A 17318-nucleotide genomic window follows, 5' to 3' on the forward strand; every position below is an offset into this window, starting at 1 on the left:
CGAGATGTAGGGCTTCAACTTCCTATCAACTTCCATACTACGCCAGCTGTATCGTTAGCTCAAGCCTGCTTCACGAATAACCAGTACGAACACAATGCTTTCCAAAAGTGCTTCTCAAACTTGTTAGCTGTCGGCTTTCGCCAATTCACAGTCGATGCTTACTGGGACCCGCTACGTTCAGTATGGAGTCTGTGTCCAGTGGAGTTACCACAGTCGAATGAAGACAGCTCAGATGAGGGTGCTTTACCAGTCGCGACCGGACCGACAGTGGTGCCTACAACTAACAGATTGAGTGCGGATACTCCTATATCTACACTGGAAATCCCTCCACAGCTTGGGAAGCGCCAGGAGACATTGAGTTCGGCTCCTGCGTCTGCAGAGTCATCACCAGGCTCAACGAACGCGGTATCATCTACACCATCTCCGTCTTCTACATCGTCGACGAGTGCAGCCACGCCGACCATAGTCGACTTCCCCACCCCCAATGGACCACCACTCCTGCAAATCGGGAGCTACAATTGTACATCTCTGATGACGCTGAATTTGCTCACGGGTATCCTAGAGGACTTTCTCGAAATTACAGCTACTACGACTGATGCTGAGATAACCATGTTCACATTCAACGTGCATGCTGCCTCGTCCATCACTGATCCGGACGCCCCAGCACCGAGCCTTGCGCAAGACCAGCTTCCCGAAGATGGGCAACTCCTTAGCGACGTGTTGCAGGGTAATCTTTCTGATAACACGCTTACGCCAAACGCCTTGGGTGACCAACGCGCAAACTTGAATAGTTCGTGGTATGACGTCGACTGGTCTAACCGCCCATTGACTGGCTATTACGAGGACTCCAAAAACGCCGATGGACAGCTGTTCACACAAAGTGGATGGCCCACAGAAGCTTTCATGGAGTTCAAGCAGCTACGTCGGGTCGTCGTTAGTTACGGTACAATCGATCCGCAGATGGAGAAGTACAACATTGGAACAGATCTCCAATACGTCTTCCCTCCCGGAACCATCATCGACGAGCAGTCAGTATCGCTTGGCTCCGATGGGCGTGTAACTTCCGGATGCTTGTTTGCATCTTCCGACAACACCTTGACTTCGACAAGAAACTCGTCTTGGGCTCTCGCTGATGCACCATCACTTGATATTAGCGCGACGCCCGACTTTCAGTCAACCATACCTTCCGTTACCAATCTTACCGCCTGCGGCATCACACCCTTCCTCAACCAAACCCTCGGAAACGCAACTGCAGACAAGAACCCCTTACCCTACGCCGCATACGTACACTCAACACTATGGACGTTTGCTCCGGGACAACCTCTCAATTCCTCCGGAGAAGGCGACGACACAAACGACAACCGCTGCGTCGTCATGATGAAGTCGCCATATCCACAGCGCTGGCGCATAGAAGACTGCAACCAACGCCACCGCGTGGCCTGCCACGATCCACGACAACCATACAATTGGCGTATATCGGACGACTCAACCTACTACGCGAACGCTGAGGGCTATTGTCGGGACCCGTATCGATTCAGCGTACCCCACACCGCGCTGGAGAATGCACATCTCTATTCTGCCTGGCAAGCTGCCGTTCCTGATGAAGATGTGCTGTACATCAACATGAACAGTCTGAGTGTGCCGGATTGCTGGGTCATTGGACTCAATGCGACATGTCCATATCTTCCTACCACTGACACGAATCGTACGCGTATCGTCGTTGTGCCGACGGTCGCGGCTGTAATTATCTTCCTGCTGGCTGTACTTACCTTTTTTATCAAGTGCGCAGCGAACCGAAGAGAGAACAAGAGGGGAAGGAAGAGAAGGTTAGTCGATGGTTGGGAGTACGAGGGTGTTCCTAGTTGAAGTGAAGTGAAATGGCTTTTGGCATCCCGCCAGGTCTGGTGATGAGACTACATGTAATGTTTTACTTTGCCGTCGATACGTTGAGCCTTCGCTTCACATTCCCATCTTCAAGTCACTCGATTCACTGCAGATATGCGACAACCAGGAATAGCATGATGATCTTACACAGTCAATCGCGAATATGGTGAATGTCACCTTTCTGACAGGCTCATCAACGTCAGTATATCCGCAATACCCTCTACAAGGAAGGACTTCCATCGTCAACTAATCACTGAATCAACCTCAAGAGCATGTTGCGCAAGTTCTCATCCAAGATTGCTGCTCATCGCTCAGCTGAATCACCGAAGAACAGTCCACAGACCTCATACCAACCCTCTCACTACTCGACCCCAGCGCGAAAAGAATCGTTCTACGGCTCTCGCTACTCGGAACTGCCACCATCGGACTCCGTTCAAACGCCACGCTCTTCGGACAGAGCACCATACTCTGCCACCGGCACACCACGCGCGTCCGATGGTGCACCCTACCCCGCAACCTATACATCACACTCGTCCTCGCAAACTCCCAGATCCCTCACAGAGACGCCACGCTCCTCAGCATCAGCGCCTCGTCCGACCGTAAAGCACTACCTCAGCCCGCCCCCACCAAACATCCCCTACGACGAAGCCGCATGGGCTAAACACGACTACCTCCTCTACTCCGTCTCAGCCCGCGCCTCGAACCTCCACCGAATGGCTCTCGACATAGAAGCCCGATGGCGAGCCGCCGAAGCCGCTACACCCCCCTCAAAACAATACACCATCGGTCGCGCTGCGCACATTCCCACATTAGTGGAAGTGCATCAGTTGTTAGCGCGGATCAATACACTGGAGAGGGAAGAGCGACGATGGAGGAAAGACTGGCATCCAAGGAGTCCGATGCTACGGTATCCCGCTTGGGGGAATGTGTATGGTGAGGCTATGGGTGTTAGTGCGGGAGAGGGAGAGGCGCCTTGGGATGTGGTTCAGAAGTTGGATGCTATGGTTGAGGGGTTGTTGGAGAGGCTTAAGGAGATATGACAGTTCTTGTTCCTACGTAACATTGTGTGTGCTCCATAAGCGCGCAAGTTCTAATAAAATAATTCCGCACCGGTCTCAAACGCTTCCTGCAACTTCTGATGTAGCTCTATCACGCCCCTCATCGGGGATATAGGCTGTTCGTCCTTCGTTAGTCCCAGCGCCTCTGCATATTTCGACTGCGCTGCTGGCTCAGTATCCCAGGGATGTTCTGGTCGCGCGGCTTTTCCTTCGTCATTGCGGGCCCACTCGTAGAGCTCCCATGTCCGCTCACATAGAACAGCATACGTGCGAAGAGTCCTCCGTTTGTCTCTGATGCTGGCTCGCTCTTCGCGATCATTACTGTACTGGAGGCTTCGATTAAGACGCTGGTGGATAGAGTCAACTCGCGATAATATCTCGCGCGCTATTTCCCAGCTTCCTTCGAGGACCTGGTCGTGTACGGGCCACATGAGGTTCGACATCTTGCCGCAAGAGTCTGATCGAGATTTTGTTGTGTTAATATAGATGAGCGAGTGGGCTATGTGAGAGCGCATGTGTGAGAGAGCTCTTATACGTTCTGGAAACTACAGTGCTCAACGGTCGTGGAATGAAGTGGTCTGTAGACTGCATGGACATGTGACTGGGGTCTACGAAAGCGAAGCGTTGATATTCTCTGTCGCTGTCACCTATCAGGTCTAGCCACACGCTGACATAGCTACTGAATGTCGTATACTTGCTGGCACTGCGCCCGACACGTATGCGTTGAAGATTTCGTTGCGATGCGCTGCTGATTTAACGCTTCAAACACCGGCTTTTGAATCTCAGGTATTCGAAGGGCCATAGTCTTAGCTGTCAAGTAGTTGTGGTCTGCAAAGTATCATGTTAAGTAGCAGTACATTAACTTAAACCTGATCGAAGATATACTGACTGTGCTTCGCATGGCTCCATTGGGTATCTTCGTTTTGTACACATTCCTTCCTATCTCCAAACGCCCATTTACTTCTTGCGCGCCAGACCCAAAAGCGACGCAAATGGGTCGATACCGTTGATCATGGGCATAGGCATAGGCTTAGGCTTGGGCTTAGCCTCTTCCTCCTTTTCCTCCTTGAGAACCATTGCGGGTAACCTTGAAGGTAGCTTCACGATGATCTTCTCGCGAGTCGCCTCCACCTGTGGTATGTGCTTGCTGGTGTCTTCTTCGTCCAGCTTCTTCATCTTCTCCTTTGTCTGTCTCAGGCGCTCAGCGAGACCATCAGCATAGCCGAGTTTTCTTCCTATCTCGATGCCGCGTTGCATGTCGACCTCCTTGCTCTGGTCCAACCCTGTGTTCAAGCCCTCCGCTTGCCCCTGCTTGAGCCCGATAGCAAGACCTTCTGTCATACCAGCGCTGTGGCCTTCCTTGATTCCTTGGATGTGTCCGTCGTCTTTTCCAGCATCGTGGCCGCGCTGGAAGGCTTCTTCGCGAGCTTTAGGCAATAGATCCCAAAGGGAGTCTGTCACCGCGTCGGTCTGCGTCGTGCATGACGCTGTTTTTGTGGAAATTTGAGTGGACTTTGAGACCGAATTGTCTGGTTTACGTTTAGTAAGGTTCTCGTAGATGGCGTGGTCATACTTACTGGTATTGAAAAGACCCAGGAGCGTTTGATAGATGGTAAGCTGACCTGTTAGCAAAGGTAGGTGGGTTGGTATACGTTGGCTTGCCTGAATCTGCTTCAGCTGTGCCTCATCGAGGTCTTCATTCTCTTGCTGAATGCCAGCGAGGAAAGTTTCGAGCGAGACGCGATGTTGCTCGACCTCATTGGCCTGGCGAGCAAAGTCGAGCAGACCTTGCAGGCGGTCTGTTTTGGGCATCATTGGCATGATGCAAGTGCGAAGATGTTGTTGTTGAGAAGGTAAGAGATCGATTTGTACAGAAGGAGCTGTCAACAAAAGCGGGTCTTGGCAACAGTCAAACGGGCAGGCGGTATGGAGACGGCTGCACCTCACGTTGGGCACCGGCATAGACAACGCAGCCTTTGGGGACTCTATATCGTATTTTCAATCTCATCAACACTGTTGAGGCATACATGCTCCTGTTGCTCGCACTTATTGTGGCACATCGTGGTCCACGACTTCTACATTGTTTCTAAACCTGTCAGCCGAATGCAGCAACCACCAACTGGTGAAGACACTTACCCAACAGGATCCATTACAAAGGCAGCGTAGTAGTTTGGATGATATGGTCTCAAGCCCGGCTTCCCATTGTCTTTCCCACCAGCTTTCACCCCCTCTTGATGGAACTTCTCGACCGCATCTCGATCCGTGCATCGAAAAGCGAAGTGTGTAGCAGCTGCTTCAGCATCGCCCTTGCCGAAAATCCAGAAAACGGTATTCAACCTGTCTGGGCCTAGGCCAACACCCTGTCCGCCAAAATCCATCTGTTTGCTGTAGCCGAGCGGTGCAAGCGCGGCCAGGTACCAGGCCGTGACTTCCTCGAATCGCGACGCTGGGACGGTGAGGCCGATGTGATCTAGCATTGTAGGAGTGGCTAGGTACTAGAAGAAAAAGTGTTGGAGCTGAAGAGACTGATCGGATCAGATAATGATGAGTGTATGAACTGGATGACTACCAAAGGAAACTTGGGATGAAAGTCTCTGCTATATACCCGAGCGCCGAGCGGTTACGTGGCTACAATCAAGCCGGCTTGGCCAAGGTGAACGGACTCCAACTTCGACAATGTTTTAGGTACATACATGGGCTTAAGGGGACGGCAGACTTCACCATTGCTTATCTAACACAGCTCATGGGAATTGGAAATCTGGACGGAGGCTGGCTGCGGGGTCGTAATAGTCGAATCCATACCCAGTAAGCACCCACGCTGTCAGCTGCTTTCGCGATAGCAGGCTCCGGTAGAGCTAATCGTCTCTTTTGTTCTCTGCGACACAACACTGGTATGCAAAGAGATGTGATCGGATAGAGGATGGTTGGTGACGGCGCAGGGCTTACGACGGATCATGGCATAGGACGGAGTTGAATGACTTCTGGCTTTCCAGCAACCGGGGAAACGCTCGGCGCTTTGTGAGTTTATCTGAAACATCCTAAAGAAGAGACGTGCGGTAAACATGGAAAGATTGAAGGCTCGCGGTGGAGGAGGCTACAACGCGGGGTCTCGTAGTCATACACCCTGCTGACGCTAACAGCCTGTCGATCATCCCTGACGCGTCGACGCGTTCACGCGTTCAGACGCTCTAGACACCTCCCAGCCGTCACGTTCAACAACATCAACACATCATCCGACAATGCCAACCACGAAGAAGATCAGGCCGGAGACCAGGAGGGAGACCACGATGGAGCGCGAAGAGCGCGTCAAGATAAAGATCGAATTCAATCTCAAACGAGTTCAGAGGCTTGTCCAGCTCCCTAGGACCGAAAACGTTCGGAAGGCGCTTGCCTATCATCGAGATCAGATTATGCGCCTACACAAGATTCAGAAAGGATTCATCGACGAGCGGAAACGCATCCGCAATGCAATCTTGCCAGAGATAGAAAAGCATTGCTGGACGATGATGCAAGGAAATGGCTTTGATGATCTGCTTACTTCGGATGATGCCCCAAACCGTGATCCACCCAATCTTGGAGATCAAGACCAAATGGCCATTGATCAACCCACGAACTATGTCGCCAACGCCCAGTTCGATGCTCTTCAAGACTTCATGGAGAAAGCTACTTGGAAGGCCGGTGGAAAGCCTCCTGATCCGTTCGCGCTCACCGATCCTGTCAGCGATGATTCAACCCTTACTGAGCATAACCGGGCTTTTCTGAGGCGAATTGCGGCTCAACCTCGATTGGTAGACTTCTACCCACACACGAAGGCTTATTTGGAGAAAACACCGTCCGAAAGCAATGACGGCCTACGGGACGTCCGGAGAGATGCTAGGTCAGCTATCGAGGCCTATAGAAAGCGACGTGAAGCCGAAATGAGAGACGTCTCGTGTACGGAGAAGCAACAGGTCCGGGCCCGGATCTCAGCCGCACACAACCTCTCGACAAAGGACAAGCTCATACTGACCTTGGTGACATTCATTCCCCAGGGCTCCTACACTACATATGCGGCTATATGCAAGTGGGCAAGCGATGCTGGAGTACACCTAATTGACGTCGACATATTTTCAACGCTGAAAAGTGTAAGACGAGCTTTTGGCACCAAGGAACTTCCCAGTTATCGCGTCATCGGAGCAAACGGTGGGTTCGTTCGTTCTGGTTGTGATTGGGGTGGTCATATGCCTGAGGTCGACGAATGGATGAGGTTGGAGCTGTTGGAGAACGACAATATCGAATATGATAAGCGGGAAAGGAGGCTCAGGGGTACACCGTTCAGTTTCTACGGTTTCCGGGATCTGATGAAGGGCACCACGATGGAGAATTACGTCAACAAGCTCCCCTCCCGGTTTGAGGATAACATCCATCCTTGAATGTTTCAAAGAGGAACATGAGCGCGCCATGCAGTGCCGCTCTCCACAGCTACTGTATGCCAACATGCAGTATCATAAGCGCGTCCGGTATATGAATCGGATCAAATGTCACGTTCAAGATCTATCGCCATGCATGCGCTGGACTGCTGCTTCAAGTTGGCTAGCGTTCGAAAGTGCTCTCATATATCCGACAGCTCTATACAATACCAACGATAGGCGATCACTATCAGCGCAAAAAACCAGGGATACCTCTTAGGGGCCGTATGCACATACTTGAGCAGCGACAGAATACAGCAGCTTCGAGCAGTCTCAACCAACACAACGACGACCCGGTACGACGGTGCGGAGATTTCATCTGCGCTTGGGAGTTGGAAAGGGGGCTTGTTTCTGGCTATCGCGCTCCATCATGTACTTGGCTTTCCCTTCGATCAGTCAACGTGTGGACCTCGTTTCTTCGTAACATGGCACACTGGTTGGATATCATGGCGCAAAGCATTCGACTTAGCATCAGCAGATGAAAACACACCGTACCTTCAGCATAACGTTTTCAAGGCCTGAAAGTTCAAGCATCTGACCTGTGCTCTCAAGTCCGTCCACTTAGAGACTGATCAGTTTTCTTCTATATAAGATATGACCACGCGTACCTCGGAGAGCACGTCATTGCTGTGAAGGCCAATGATTGGAACGACGTTACACACATCAACAAGCCATTTCAACCTCATCTTGAACTGGATTTGTCGGATCAAACCAGATGCAACGGGGGGGACGTAGATAGCCTTAGATGCCATGGTTTACTAACAGACAGAGGGGCATGAGGAACTGTGCAGCTTCACCTCAATACTATCTTTGCCGACACTAGGAACTACAGTCAAGCATCTCTATGACCATCGTGTTCCTCCAACTCTCGCCTCTTCCGTATATGTTCGCCGTAAATACCCCAGAAACAAGCGAAGATACCCAATATGCTCGATGTGAGAGTGACATAGTATGCCGTCCGGTAACACGAGAGACCCAGCTCACACCCACGTTGACCATCTGGCTCAACTACCGAGTTGGAGTCATAGACTGCACCATAAAAGAGGTTGAAGACGTTTCCGCTGACGACGGGCGCCAGAGTCATGAAGCCCCAGTTGACGGCGAAGCCATCTGGACCAAACGCATCAACCACAAGCGCTGGGAAGACACCAAATAGGACACCATACGCGAGTCCGGAGAGTCCGGACACTACCCACAGGAAGTGGGGATCCTCAACGCGAATGGCAGCAATTTGAGCCAAAGCAAAGATGGTGGCAGAGATGGCAGCGCACCAAAAGCGTGAGTGGTGTAGTCGTTTGACAATTAGATCCGAACCAATGCCAGAGGACAGACGTCCTAGGAAGGAACAGAGTGAGATTATGGACACATGCCACAACTGACGGTCAGCGACGAAGGCGTTTTTGACGGAGTCGTCCCAATGTTTCCAAAGGGCCTGAACATCATGACCGATATTGCTGCACTAGTCAGTGATGGCCACGATAGGGGTTTCAACTATACGTACTTGATCGTCATCAAACCAACTCCTGACAGGAGACCCATGAGTACCCATAACTGCCAGAATTCGGGCTTGTTCAGAAGTGCCAAACCAGTGATATCTATACATGAGTGAGCCGACTTTTTGCTTGCTGCGTCGTCGTCATCGTCGATGATGTCGCCAGGGCCAGACGAGAGAAGTGACGAGGTCTCGGTCGAGGGACGGTCCTGTTCTTCTTCGGCTGCTAGAAATGGTTGGCAGGTGACAAGGGGAAGACAGAGGTGGAAAGAAAGCATCGCTTACTGATTTCTTGCTGTGGAAGAGCAGATGATTTGTACTTGGAGCCGTTGGATCTCGTCTTATGGAGGACATTGGAGTTGCGCCGCGTACGCTCGCTGGTGGGTAGCACAGCATAGCCGGTGCCAGCTTTATGATCGACGACGATGAGGAAGGGTATCGATACCAGAACGAGTAGCGAGGTCGCAAGAGAAAGCATCATGAGCAGCCCGGAGGTATTGCCTGGGAATGCTATGCCTGCGATGAGGGTGTAGAAGAAGGCGCTCAATCCAAAAGCAGCCAGTGGGCAAGCAGTGGCTGACCCACGATGAGTAGGCCAGTTGAGCGTCGCTGATAGTGTTAGCACAAGTCTCCCGAAGGTTGATGGGGGTATTACCCGTCTTCAAAGCAGCCTGGAAGGCAGCACAGCTGCCCACACCGCTGAAAAAGGAACACAAGGATATCAGGCCAACGCTCATGTAGCCAGGCCCTCCATCATACGCTGGCGACAGTCAGACAACATTCTGGCGAGCAGGTACGAGTTATCCTACCGAGCTTGATGGGATAGTAGCCAATGAAGAGCGCGAACATGCCGATAATTGCAGCAAGTCGCGGGCTCTTCCTGTCCGTTATAATGCCCATGGGTATACCAGACGCATACATGCCCAGGTTGGCGGCCGTTCCCTATCATTGTAAGACGACGTTCGTGTTCAGGAGGTACGTAGGACAGCATACGACGACATTGCTCTGGGTTGCAGAGAGTTGGAGCTTATCGGCGAACTGCGGTGCCCATGCTGAGTAGGCATACTGGGGGTTGTTAGCATCCCGCTTCAGATGTATGACGGAGACGTACATTTGTACCACAAGCAAGCGCGATTGCGGTCGCAGCGACGACGGATATAATGCGCGTCTTCTTGTGGGTGGGAGGCTGCTCTTCGGCGACCATTTTGGTCAGTGTGAATGAGGTGTTATTGCAGTGCGCTGATCATCGAGTGCGGGAGATATCGAGTTGCGCAATCGCGGACTGTAACTGATATCGGCACTTGCTAAGCCGAGGGACTAATACCGTAGGCAAAGATATGCAAAAGAAGCAAGCAAAGAATGAGGGACACGAAAGAAGTCTATAGCGCGAGGCAAACAAGAAGTCAGGCGAACCCCAAGACACTAGACCGATGTTTGTCGAGTGAATGGAGAGTCTGAGTGAAGCATGGCCGTTGCAGCTGATCGGAGATAAGATGGCCAAGGCGTGACTTGGCGGCAGGAGCCGCGACACAAGCGCATGCGCAGGAACGTCACCGGCCTCCTCCTCGTGCCTCCAGCTTCTCCACAACACCCCCCAGGCGACTCACGGCATCTCAACCATGGGTGCATTACTATCCGTCCCCTTCCTGGCTATGCCCGCCATGGGCACCGTATGTTGACACGCTCCGTCGCGACTGCGCGCCGCTAACATGGCCAGGTTTGGAGCGTTGCCGCCTCCTGCTGTGGCGCCGCGACATGCAGCGCCGTCATGGGCTCTTGCGGAGGGAAATGCGGTAACAGGTAGGACTACGAGCCTGGGAGATATGTTCATCGTATACTGACTGCGCGCAGCATCGCCACTCGTATCGCATACGCGCTCATCCTCCTCATCAACTCGATTGTCTCATGGATCATGCTCACCGACTGGGCCATGAAGAAGCTTGCCCACCTCACTCTGGACTACGTCGACATCAAGTGCCACGGCGAACAATGCTACGGATACGTTGCGGTGCAGCGCATCAACTTTGCCCTCGGTTTCTTCCACGTCCTCATGGCGCTTATGCTCATCGGAGTACGGTCTTCCAAGGACGGTCGCGCGACCATACAGAACGGCTTCTGGGCTCCCAAGATCATGGGCTGGATCGGCATGATTGTCCTGACCTTCTTCATCCCGAACTCGTTCTTCATCGTCTGGGGCAACTACTTCGCCATGGTTGGCGCGTGTCTGTTCCTTCTCATCGGTCTCATCCTGCTCGTGGATCTGGCGCACAACTGGGCCGAGTACTGCCAGGAGAAGATTGAAACCACCGAGTCGCGCGTCTGGACAGGCATGCTTGTGGGTAGTGCCATGTCCATGTACCTAGCGTCAATCGCCATGACCATTGTCATGTACATCTTCTTTGCAAAGAGTGGATGCGGCATGAACCAGGCAGCCATTACCGTAAGTTGACTTCTGGACATATGCCAAAATCAACTAACATCGACAGATCAACTTGATTCTGCTCCTCATTTCGTCCGTCGCCTCGATCCACCCCGCAGTACAGGACGTAAATCCCCGAGCTGGTCTCGCCCAATCCGCCATCGTAGCTGTCTACTGCACCTACCTCACCTTGTCTGCCGTAGGCATGGAACCCGACGACCATCAATGCAACCCCCTCATTCGCGCCCGTGGAACCCGTAAGGCGACCATCATCATCGGCGCGATTGTCACATTCGTCACAGTTGCCTACACCACCACCCGCGCAGCAACATACGGTCTCGCTCTCGGCGCCCAAGGCAACCCTCACGGAAACGGCTACGCACAGGTTGGCGCCGAAGACTACGAGCATGGTCTTGTCACACAGCAGCCCGAGTCCCGTCGCGACATGCGCCAAGCTGCCCTACGCGCCGCTGTAGAGTCTGGCTCCCTCCCCGCGTCTGCGCTCGACGACTCCGACAGCGAGGACGAGGACGACGAGCCCTCCAGCAAGAAGAACCCGCGCGATGACGAGCGCAACGCAACGCAGTACAACTACACCCTCTTCCACATCATCTTCTTCCTCAGCACAACATGGGTCGCCACTCTCCTCACGACAAACTTCGACGAGAAGGATGTATCCGGTAGCTTCGTTCCTGTCGGCCGGACGTACTGGGCCAGTTGGGCAAAAATCATCAGCGCATGGGTGTGCTACGGCATTTACACATGGACACTTGTTGCTCCTCTCGTGCTGCCAGATCGATTTGACTACTGATAGCACAGTAGACAATTAGGTCACGGCATACTTTAGTTTGTCTTTGTACAACATGTGTTAGGATTGTATTATTATCTAGTACTATGTATGGTTTCGCGTCCGCCCACGTGTCGCGAGTTGAGTACGAACAGCATCCCACGTTTTGACCTTAATGAAGTATTTTGTTTGTTTCCTCGATCCATGTTCTGCTCCTGAAATGGCCATGTGGTGAGATATGGGAATTTTGGGAGCGTAGCCGGAAACCCATGTCTCCGCATTGTCCACATGACTAGGATGATCTTTACTCAATGATCTTCTACAAAGTGCAGGTGTGAGCAATTCCCATGTTCGTCATATCATGCTCATGTTTGGCCGGACTGTGTACCCTGCCTCGCCCGCCTCGTTCATGCGCCATTGTCGATTGCCCCGCTCAGCTCCGCGTGGCTACATGCACAGCCCGTAGCTGTGACTGAAATCGTACGTGCACGGAATAAGACGCTCATAGTCGGCGCTTGTGTGGGTGTCCCTGGTAGGACAAATGAGAATTCGATAGACCGCATTCTACAAAAAGAATGCAAGTCTTCCCATCTCAGCCAGTATCAACAGGTACCTTGGGTTTGTTCTTCGATCCAGGGGGTCTTCCCAATCGTGGACGGCAGGTAGGTATCTGCTGCCTCAGCTTTTTATGACGGTGAGGGTCCTTCGGTGGCCTTGGTGGCTTTTCTACCACCGCAGGCTCATCGCCCGCTCTACGCTTAGTCTTCGATCCTGGAGGTCTTCCCAGGGTATGACCTTCGGTAGGCTTCTTTAAGGTGCCTGAGATTTGGCCTCCGCGTGGATGAGGCACTTTCTCGGACCACTTTTTCAAGGGCCGACCGAGCTTGGGCGCAACGACTGGAGTGGCCTTCTTCTTGTCCTTTACAGAACCCTTGGAATGCCCTTGGGGTGGCTCTTCCACTTCAACGACAGGGGCGGGTACATGCACAATGTTGGCTGGGATCTGGCGCATGAGCTTGAGGGTTTCCTGGTCGAGGTTGTCCCTGTCTGGAAAGATGGGCGATCCCATCCAGGTCAATTGTATGTCTTTCATCGTTCCCGAAGTTTTGAACTTGTCCTGACTCTTCTTTGATACCTTCGTGTCCTCTTCTAATCCCTCTTCGGGATCTTCCAGTAAAGCCCGCGGGGTATGTCTCACCGTGACACTTACTCCTTGCAACCCTCTCTCAGTTGCCGCCCGGTTCCAAACAAATTGCTCCACTAATCCCTCCCGCGATATGAGTATGAAGCCCATAGGGCACGAACTGTTCGCTATAGCTTTCATCACCCCCGTCGTAGCCTTTTTCGTTGTTACCAATAGCCCCAAGACATCCTTGTTGCGCCAATGCGGTGGTACACCCTGAAAGGATCCTTCGAGTTCGCGGATATGTTTCGGGTTGACACTATTACTCCTTGCCTTGCATTGTACGATGACGGGCATGGGTTCTCTGAGAGGCCCTAGCACCCAGTGTCCAATCAAGTCTATGCCCGCATCCCCCATACGACCTATACGTAAGAGAGAGAAGCCTAGGCGCATGAGCGCCTGCGCCGACATGTACTCATAGATAGTACCAATAGCGAGAGTTGAGGTCAAATTCAGATTTGTTTCCTTCGCATATTCGAGGAACGTAGTAAGCGAATCGTGATACAGAGAGCCGGGCGAAAGTCTCAGTTTGGGTAGATCAATTGGCGCAGCATTGCGCGCTGAAGTGGTCGCGATTCGGCGTGGGACGCGGTGCGGAGTAGTTCGGGGGAGCCGTGCGAGGAACGAGGTTTGTGGGAGCCATAGTGGGCGGAGGGAAGGTCGCATCACGGTATCCTGAGATAGCGCTTGGAATGTGACATATTTACACGAGGATTGACGCGACGAAGAATGAAAGTGGGTGCCGGGCGTCGAGTGGGGTGAATTGGAGGAAAGAGCATTCGCGTATATTTTGAGCCCTGAATATGGCGGTGACGCGCTAGGCTAGCTCAGCCGGCGCATTCTACAACTCGGACGCGATTCCCTGTAGCATGCACATTCAGATCAAGCACGCCAAACTCGCGGCTTGAACCCCGATTTCATATCTATTCTTTCACAGTTAGAAACCTTCACGCATTCAACATATCCATCTGCCACCATGGGCGACATCCTCACCCAAATCCAAGATGAACTGGACATGGTACCGCCCTCCAACCAACCCACCAACCCTCCTCCTAACAACCCCAGCTCCTAAACCAAATGTCCGCCGCTCTCCGTCAAATCCGCGAAAACGCCCCACCAAGCGTCCCCGAAGGCCAACAGCCCCTCGAAACCTTTGCCCAACTGGAAGCTCGCAACGCCGCCGAAAACACACAAGGCTCGACGCAAGACCCCTCACAACAACCAATCGCAGCGCCACCTAAACCCTCTCCAGAGCAGTTTCAAGCCGATCTGAAAGAAATGGCACAGGATATTACCTTGAAGGAGCAGCAGATTGAGAGGTTGATTGCGCATCTACCGGGTTTGAATTGGAGTGAAAGAGAGCAGGTGGATAGGATGAAGGAGCTGGAGAGGCAGTTGGAGGATCTGGAGGGGGAGAGGGTGAAGGCTGTTAAGGATAAGGATGTTTTGATGAAGATGGTGGAGGATAAGATAACGGGTGTAGGCAGGGTCAGATGAGATCACTATCTGGCAGAAGCAGGTGCTGTTGCTCGCTGCAACCGTTCACATCCTATCATGACGAGTTACGACACGTCGCTTATACCGTCGTCTTGCATAAGAAGTGGTCATCACTAAGGCCTTGCAATGAGGCTCTAGTTACGGTGCTATCAGCCTATCTTACGTTGCACAGCACGGATTTGACTAGATACACAAGCGTCATGTGGCTTCGCACGGCGATGGTGGTTTGATCAGCTGTATCGAGCTCACTTTCACATCACGCATTGAACGCGCCAAAAGGCCAGCCTTCCGACGCCAGGGATAGGCCAAGCTGGTCACTTGAATAGAAGCGACTGATCACGTTGGAAGGTTGAAATATCCACATTTTGAAGGTATCGTAATCTCATATCATTCAGACCGGTCGTCTGGCCAGTTCAATGCACGTTAAATTCATCAGCAAGTATCGTCGCGTCTCTCACACCAATTCCTTAGTGGTGGAACAACCGGATATGCTGTTCAACAAAGGTGATACCCAACTTCTCAGCCGTCTCGAACACAGCACCATCGTTCTGGCTTCCTGTAGGCGCAGCAATGTACTTGGCACCACTTCGGTGCGCCCTGAAGACGTTGTCGATGAAGGGGAAGAAGGCATCGGAGCTGACGGCAACGCTCTCCATCTTGGAGAGCCACTCTTTGCGCTCATCGGCGGTGAATGGCTGGGGTACCTCTTCGAAGTTGGCCTCGAAATCGTCGCGCTCAATGCCTGACTCGGGGACGAGACCAGAGCACAGGAGGTCGATGGCGTTGGATTTTGAAGGGCGCTTAGTTCCCTTCTTGAACTTGAGGTTCAACGTCTTTGAGTGGAAACGCATCCACCAGTTGTCGGCTTTGTCACCAGCCAGGCGAGTGCAGTGAATGCGTGCTGTACAGGAATTAGTGGTTGCTCACGCCATAGGGTATGTCGAACTTACATTGCTGACCAGCTCCGAGACCAATGATCTGGCCATTGAGCGCGTAGCAAACACTGTTGGACTGGGTGTACTTGAGCGCAATGGTGGCGACAGTCAAGTCGCGCTGGGCAGGCTCTGGAAGAGCTCCAGAGTTCTTTGGCACAATGACGGTGTTGAAAGTATCGGCAGGAACGATCTTGGCGTCGTTGCGGTGCTGCTTGAGCGTGATGCCGAATACGGTCCTGGTCTCCTCGGGGCCTGGGACGTAGTCAGGGTCCATTTGAAGAACCAGGTACTTTCCACCCTTCTTCTTCTTGAGGATCTCCAGAGCTTCGTCGGTGTAGCCGGGTGCAATGACACCGTCGGAGACCTCGCGGCTGATGATCTTCGCAGTCTGGACATCGACCTCAGCGGACAGGGCAATCATGTCGCCGAAACTTGACATCCTGTCAGCACCACGCGCCCTAGCGTAGGCCTGTGCCAAACCCGACTTCTCGATGCCCTCAATGTCGTCGACCATGTATACCTTGCGCTCCACCTCACTGAGGGGGACTCCGATAGCCGCACCCGCAGGCGAAACGTGCTTGAAGCTGGCTGCCGCTGGGTAGTTGAGCGCCTTGGTCAGCTCCTGCACCAGAGGCCATGCGTTGAGCGCATCGAGCAGGTTGATGTATCCTGGAGAGCCGCAGAGCACCTTGAAGGGCAGAGACTTTTCCGGCATCGAGACCGTCGCGGGCTTTTGGTGGGGGTTTGCGCCGTATCGGAGGGTGAGGAACTGGTCGCCGTCGCCTGCGTACTTCTTCCTGAAGAACTCGGAGATGGCGGTGTCGTATGATGAGGTCTGCTCGAAGGCCTTCAACGCGTAGCGCTGCCTGCTGTTCTCTGAGACCTCGCCGTCCTTCTTGAGTTCGGTAAGGAGGTCATGGTAATCGTTGGGGTCGCTGATGATGGTGACGCGTGAGTGGTTCTTCGCGGCAGCCCTGAGTAGAGTAACACCTCCGATGTCGATCTCCTCGACGGCCTCTGGGATGGTAACGTTGATGCGCGCGACGGTCTCGGAGAAGGGGTACAGGTTGCATACGACAAAGTCGATCTTGTCGATGCTGTTCGCCGAGAGGTCTGAGTCGTCCGAGTCGAGGTTGCGCGCGAGAATACCTCCGTGTACGGCGGGGTGGAGCGTCTTGACGCGTCCACCGAGCATCTCAGGCGCCTTGGTGATGGCAGAGACATCTTCTACGGGGAAGTTGGCCTGGCGGATCATCTTGGCCGTGCCGCCCGAGGCCAGCAGTCGGACACCGCATTCGTGCAGTCCCTTGGCCAAGTCAAGAAGACCGGTCTTGTCATAAACTGACAGAATCGCTGTCGCAAAGAGTTAGGAGTAATCCATGGGTACTGGGAGCGTGCGTTTACCTGTCTTTTGGCCTCCCATGTTGACTATGATTTGAATGTTCAGTTGTCAATTGGAGAGAGACAGTCAATTGAAGCAGAGATCTGGGGTACAAAACAATGGCGCACGACACACTGTGGAGTTTTTTTGGCGTCGCGGGGCTCACAAGTGACCTCATTTGCCTGCCCCTCCATGGCTTTAGCCCGATTGGCCAGAGCTCGTCTCCGCTACGCG

The 17318-nt window shown here is 53.0% G+C and overlaps 10 protein-coding genes across 10 annotated transcripts; 5 read left to right on the plus strand and 5 right to left on the minus strand.

The window, feature by feature from the left end:
• Positions 1 to 182: 182 nt before the first annotated feature.
• J4E93_003787 (uncharacterized protein) lies at positions 183 to 1866 on the plus strand (the record flags this gene model as incomplete). Its single annotated transcript, XM_049341717.1, has 2 exons — positions 183 to 187; positions 288 to 1866. The coding sequence occupies 2 exons, from the start codon at positions 183 to 185 to the stop codon at positions 1864 to 1866; spliced, it is 1584 nt and encodes a 527-aa protein (XP_049201222.1).
• Positions 1867 to 2156: 290 nt separating this feature from the next.
• Positions 2157 to 2924, plus strand: J4E93_003788 (uncharacterized protein; the record flags this gene model as incomplete). Its single annotated transcript, XM_049341718.1, has 1 exon — positions 2157 to 2924. One exon carries the CDS (start codon positions 2157 to 2159, stop codon positions 2922 to 2924), a length of 768 nt encoding a protein of 255 aa, XP_049201223.1.
• A 975-nt stretch (positions 2925 to 3899) lies between these two features.
• Positions 3900 to 4757, minus strand: J4E93_003789 (uncharacterized protein; the record flags this gene model as incomplete). Its single annotated transcript, XM_049341719.1, has 2 exons — positions 3900 to 4471; positions 4520 to 4757. 2 exons carry the CDS (start codon positions 4755 to 4757, stop codon positions 3900 to 3902), a joined length of 810 nt encoding a protein of 269 aa, XP_049201224.1.
• Positions 4758 to 4988: 231 nt separating this feature from the next.
• J4E93_003790 (uncharacterized protein) lies at positions 4989 to 5419 on the minus strand (the record flags this gene model as incomplete). The annotated part of the gene is made up of 2 exons (XM_049341720.1): positions 4989 to 5028; positions 5079 to 5419. The coding sequence occupies 2 exons, from the start codon at positions 5417 to 5419 to the stop codon at positions 4989 to 4991; spliced, it is 381 nt and encodes a 126-aa protein (XP_049201225.1).
• Positions 5420 to 6181: 762 nt separating this feature from the next.
• On the plus strand, positions 6182 to 7354 carry J4E93_003791 (uncharacterized protein; the record flags this gene model as incomplete). The annotated part of the gene is made up of 1 exon (XM_049341721.1): positions 6182 to 7354. One exon carries the CDS (start codon positions 6182 to 6184, stop codon positions 7352 to 7354), a length of 1173 nt encoding a protein of 390 aa, XP_049201226.1.
• Positions 7355 to 8222: 868 nt separating this feature from the next.
• On the minus strand, positions 8223 to 10086 carry J4E93_003792 (uncharacterized protein; the record flags this gene model as incomplete). Its single annotated transcript, XM_049341722.1, has 7 exons — positions 8223 to 8844; positions 8892 to 9108; positions 9168 to 9491; positions 9538 to 9642; positions 9692 to 9824; positions 9876 to 9947; positions 9994 to 10086. The coding sequence occupies 7 exons, from the start codon at positions 10084 to 10086 to the stop codon at positions 8223 to 8225; spliced, it is 1566 nt and encodes a 521-aa protein (XP_049201227.1).
• A 457-nt stretch (positions 10087 to 10543) lies between these two features.
• J4E93_003793 (uncharacterized protein) lies at positions 10544 to 12112 on the plus strand (the record flags this gene model as incomplete). Its single annotated transcript, XM_049341723.1, has 4 exons — positions 10544 to 10552; positions 10600 to 10682; positions 10734 to 11322; positions 11369 to 12112. 4 exons carry the CDS (start codon positions 10544 to 10546, stop codon positions 12110 to 12112), a joined length of 1425 nt encoding a protein of 474 aa, XP_049201228.1.
• Positions 12113 to 12680: 568 nt separating this feature from the next.
• Positions 12681 to 13937, minus strand: J4E93_003794 (uncharacterized protein; the record flags this gene model as incomplete). Its single annotated transcript, XM_049341724.1, has 1 exon — positions 12681 to 13937. One exon carries the CDS (start codon positions 13935 to 13937, stop codon positions 12681 to 12683), a length of 1257 nt encoding a protein of 418 aa, XP_049201229.1.
• Positions 13938 to 14247: 310 nt separating this feature from the next.
• J4E93_003795 (uncharacterized protein) lies at positions 14248 to 14768 on the plus strand (the record flags this gene model as incomplete). Its single annotated transcript, XM_049341725.1, has 2 exons — positions 14248 to 14289; positions 14337 to 14768. 2 exons carry the CDS (start codon positions 14248 to 14250, stop codon positions 14766 to 14768), a joined length of 474 nt encoding a protein of 157 aa, XP_049201230.1.
• Positions 14769 to 15235: 467 nt separating this feature from the next.
• On the minus strand, positions 15236 to 17126 carry ADE17 (bifunctional phosphoribosylaminoimidazolecarboxamide formyltransferase/IMP cyclohydrolase; the record flags this gene model as incomplete). The annotated part of the gene is made up of 3 exons (XM_049341726.1): positions 15236 to 15669; positions 15719 to 17056; positions 17108 to 17126. 3 exons carry the CDS (start codon positions 17124 to 17126, stop codon positions 15236 to 15238), a joined length of 1791 nt encoding a protein of 596 aa, XP_049201231.1.
• Positions 17127 to 17318: the final 192 nt, after the last annotated feature.

This window comes from Alternaria ventricosa (assembly GCF_023758065.1).
Source record: "Alternaria ventricosa strain BMP 2768 chromosome Unknown scaffold_5, whole genome shotgun sequence".
In the NCBI taxonomy this organism is placed as follows: domain Eukaryota; kingdom Fungi; phylum Ascomycota; class Dothideomycetes; order Pleosporales; family Pleosporaceae; genus Alternaria; species Alternaria ventricosa.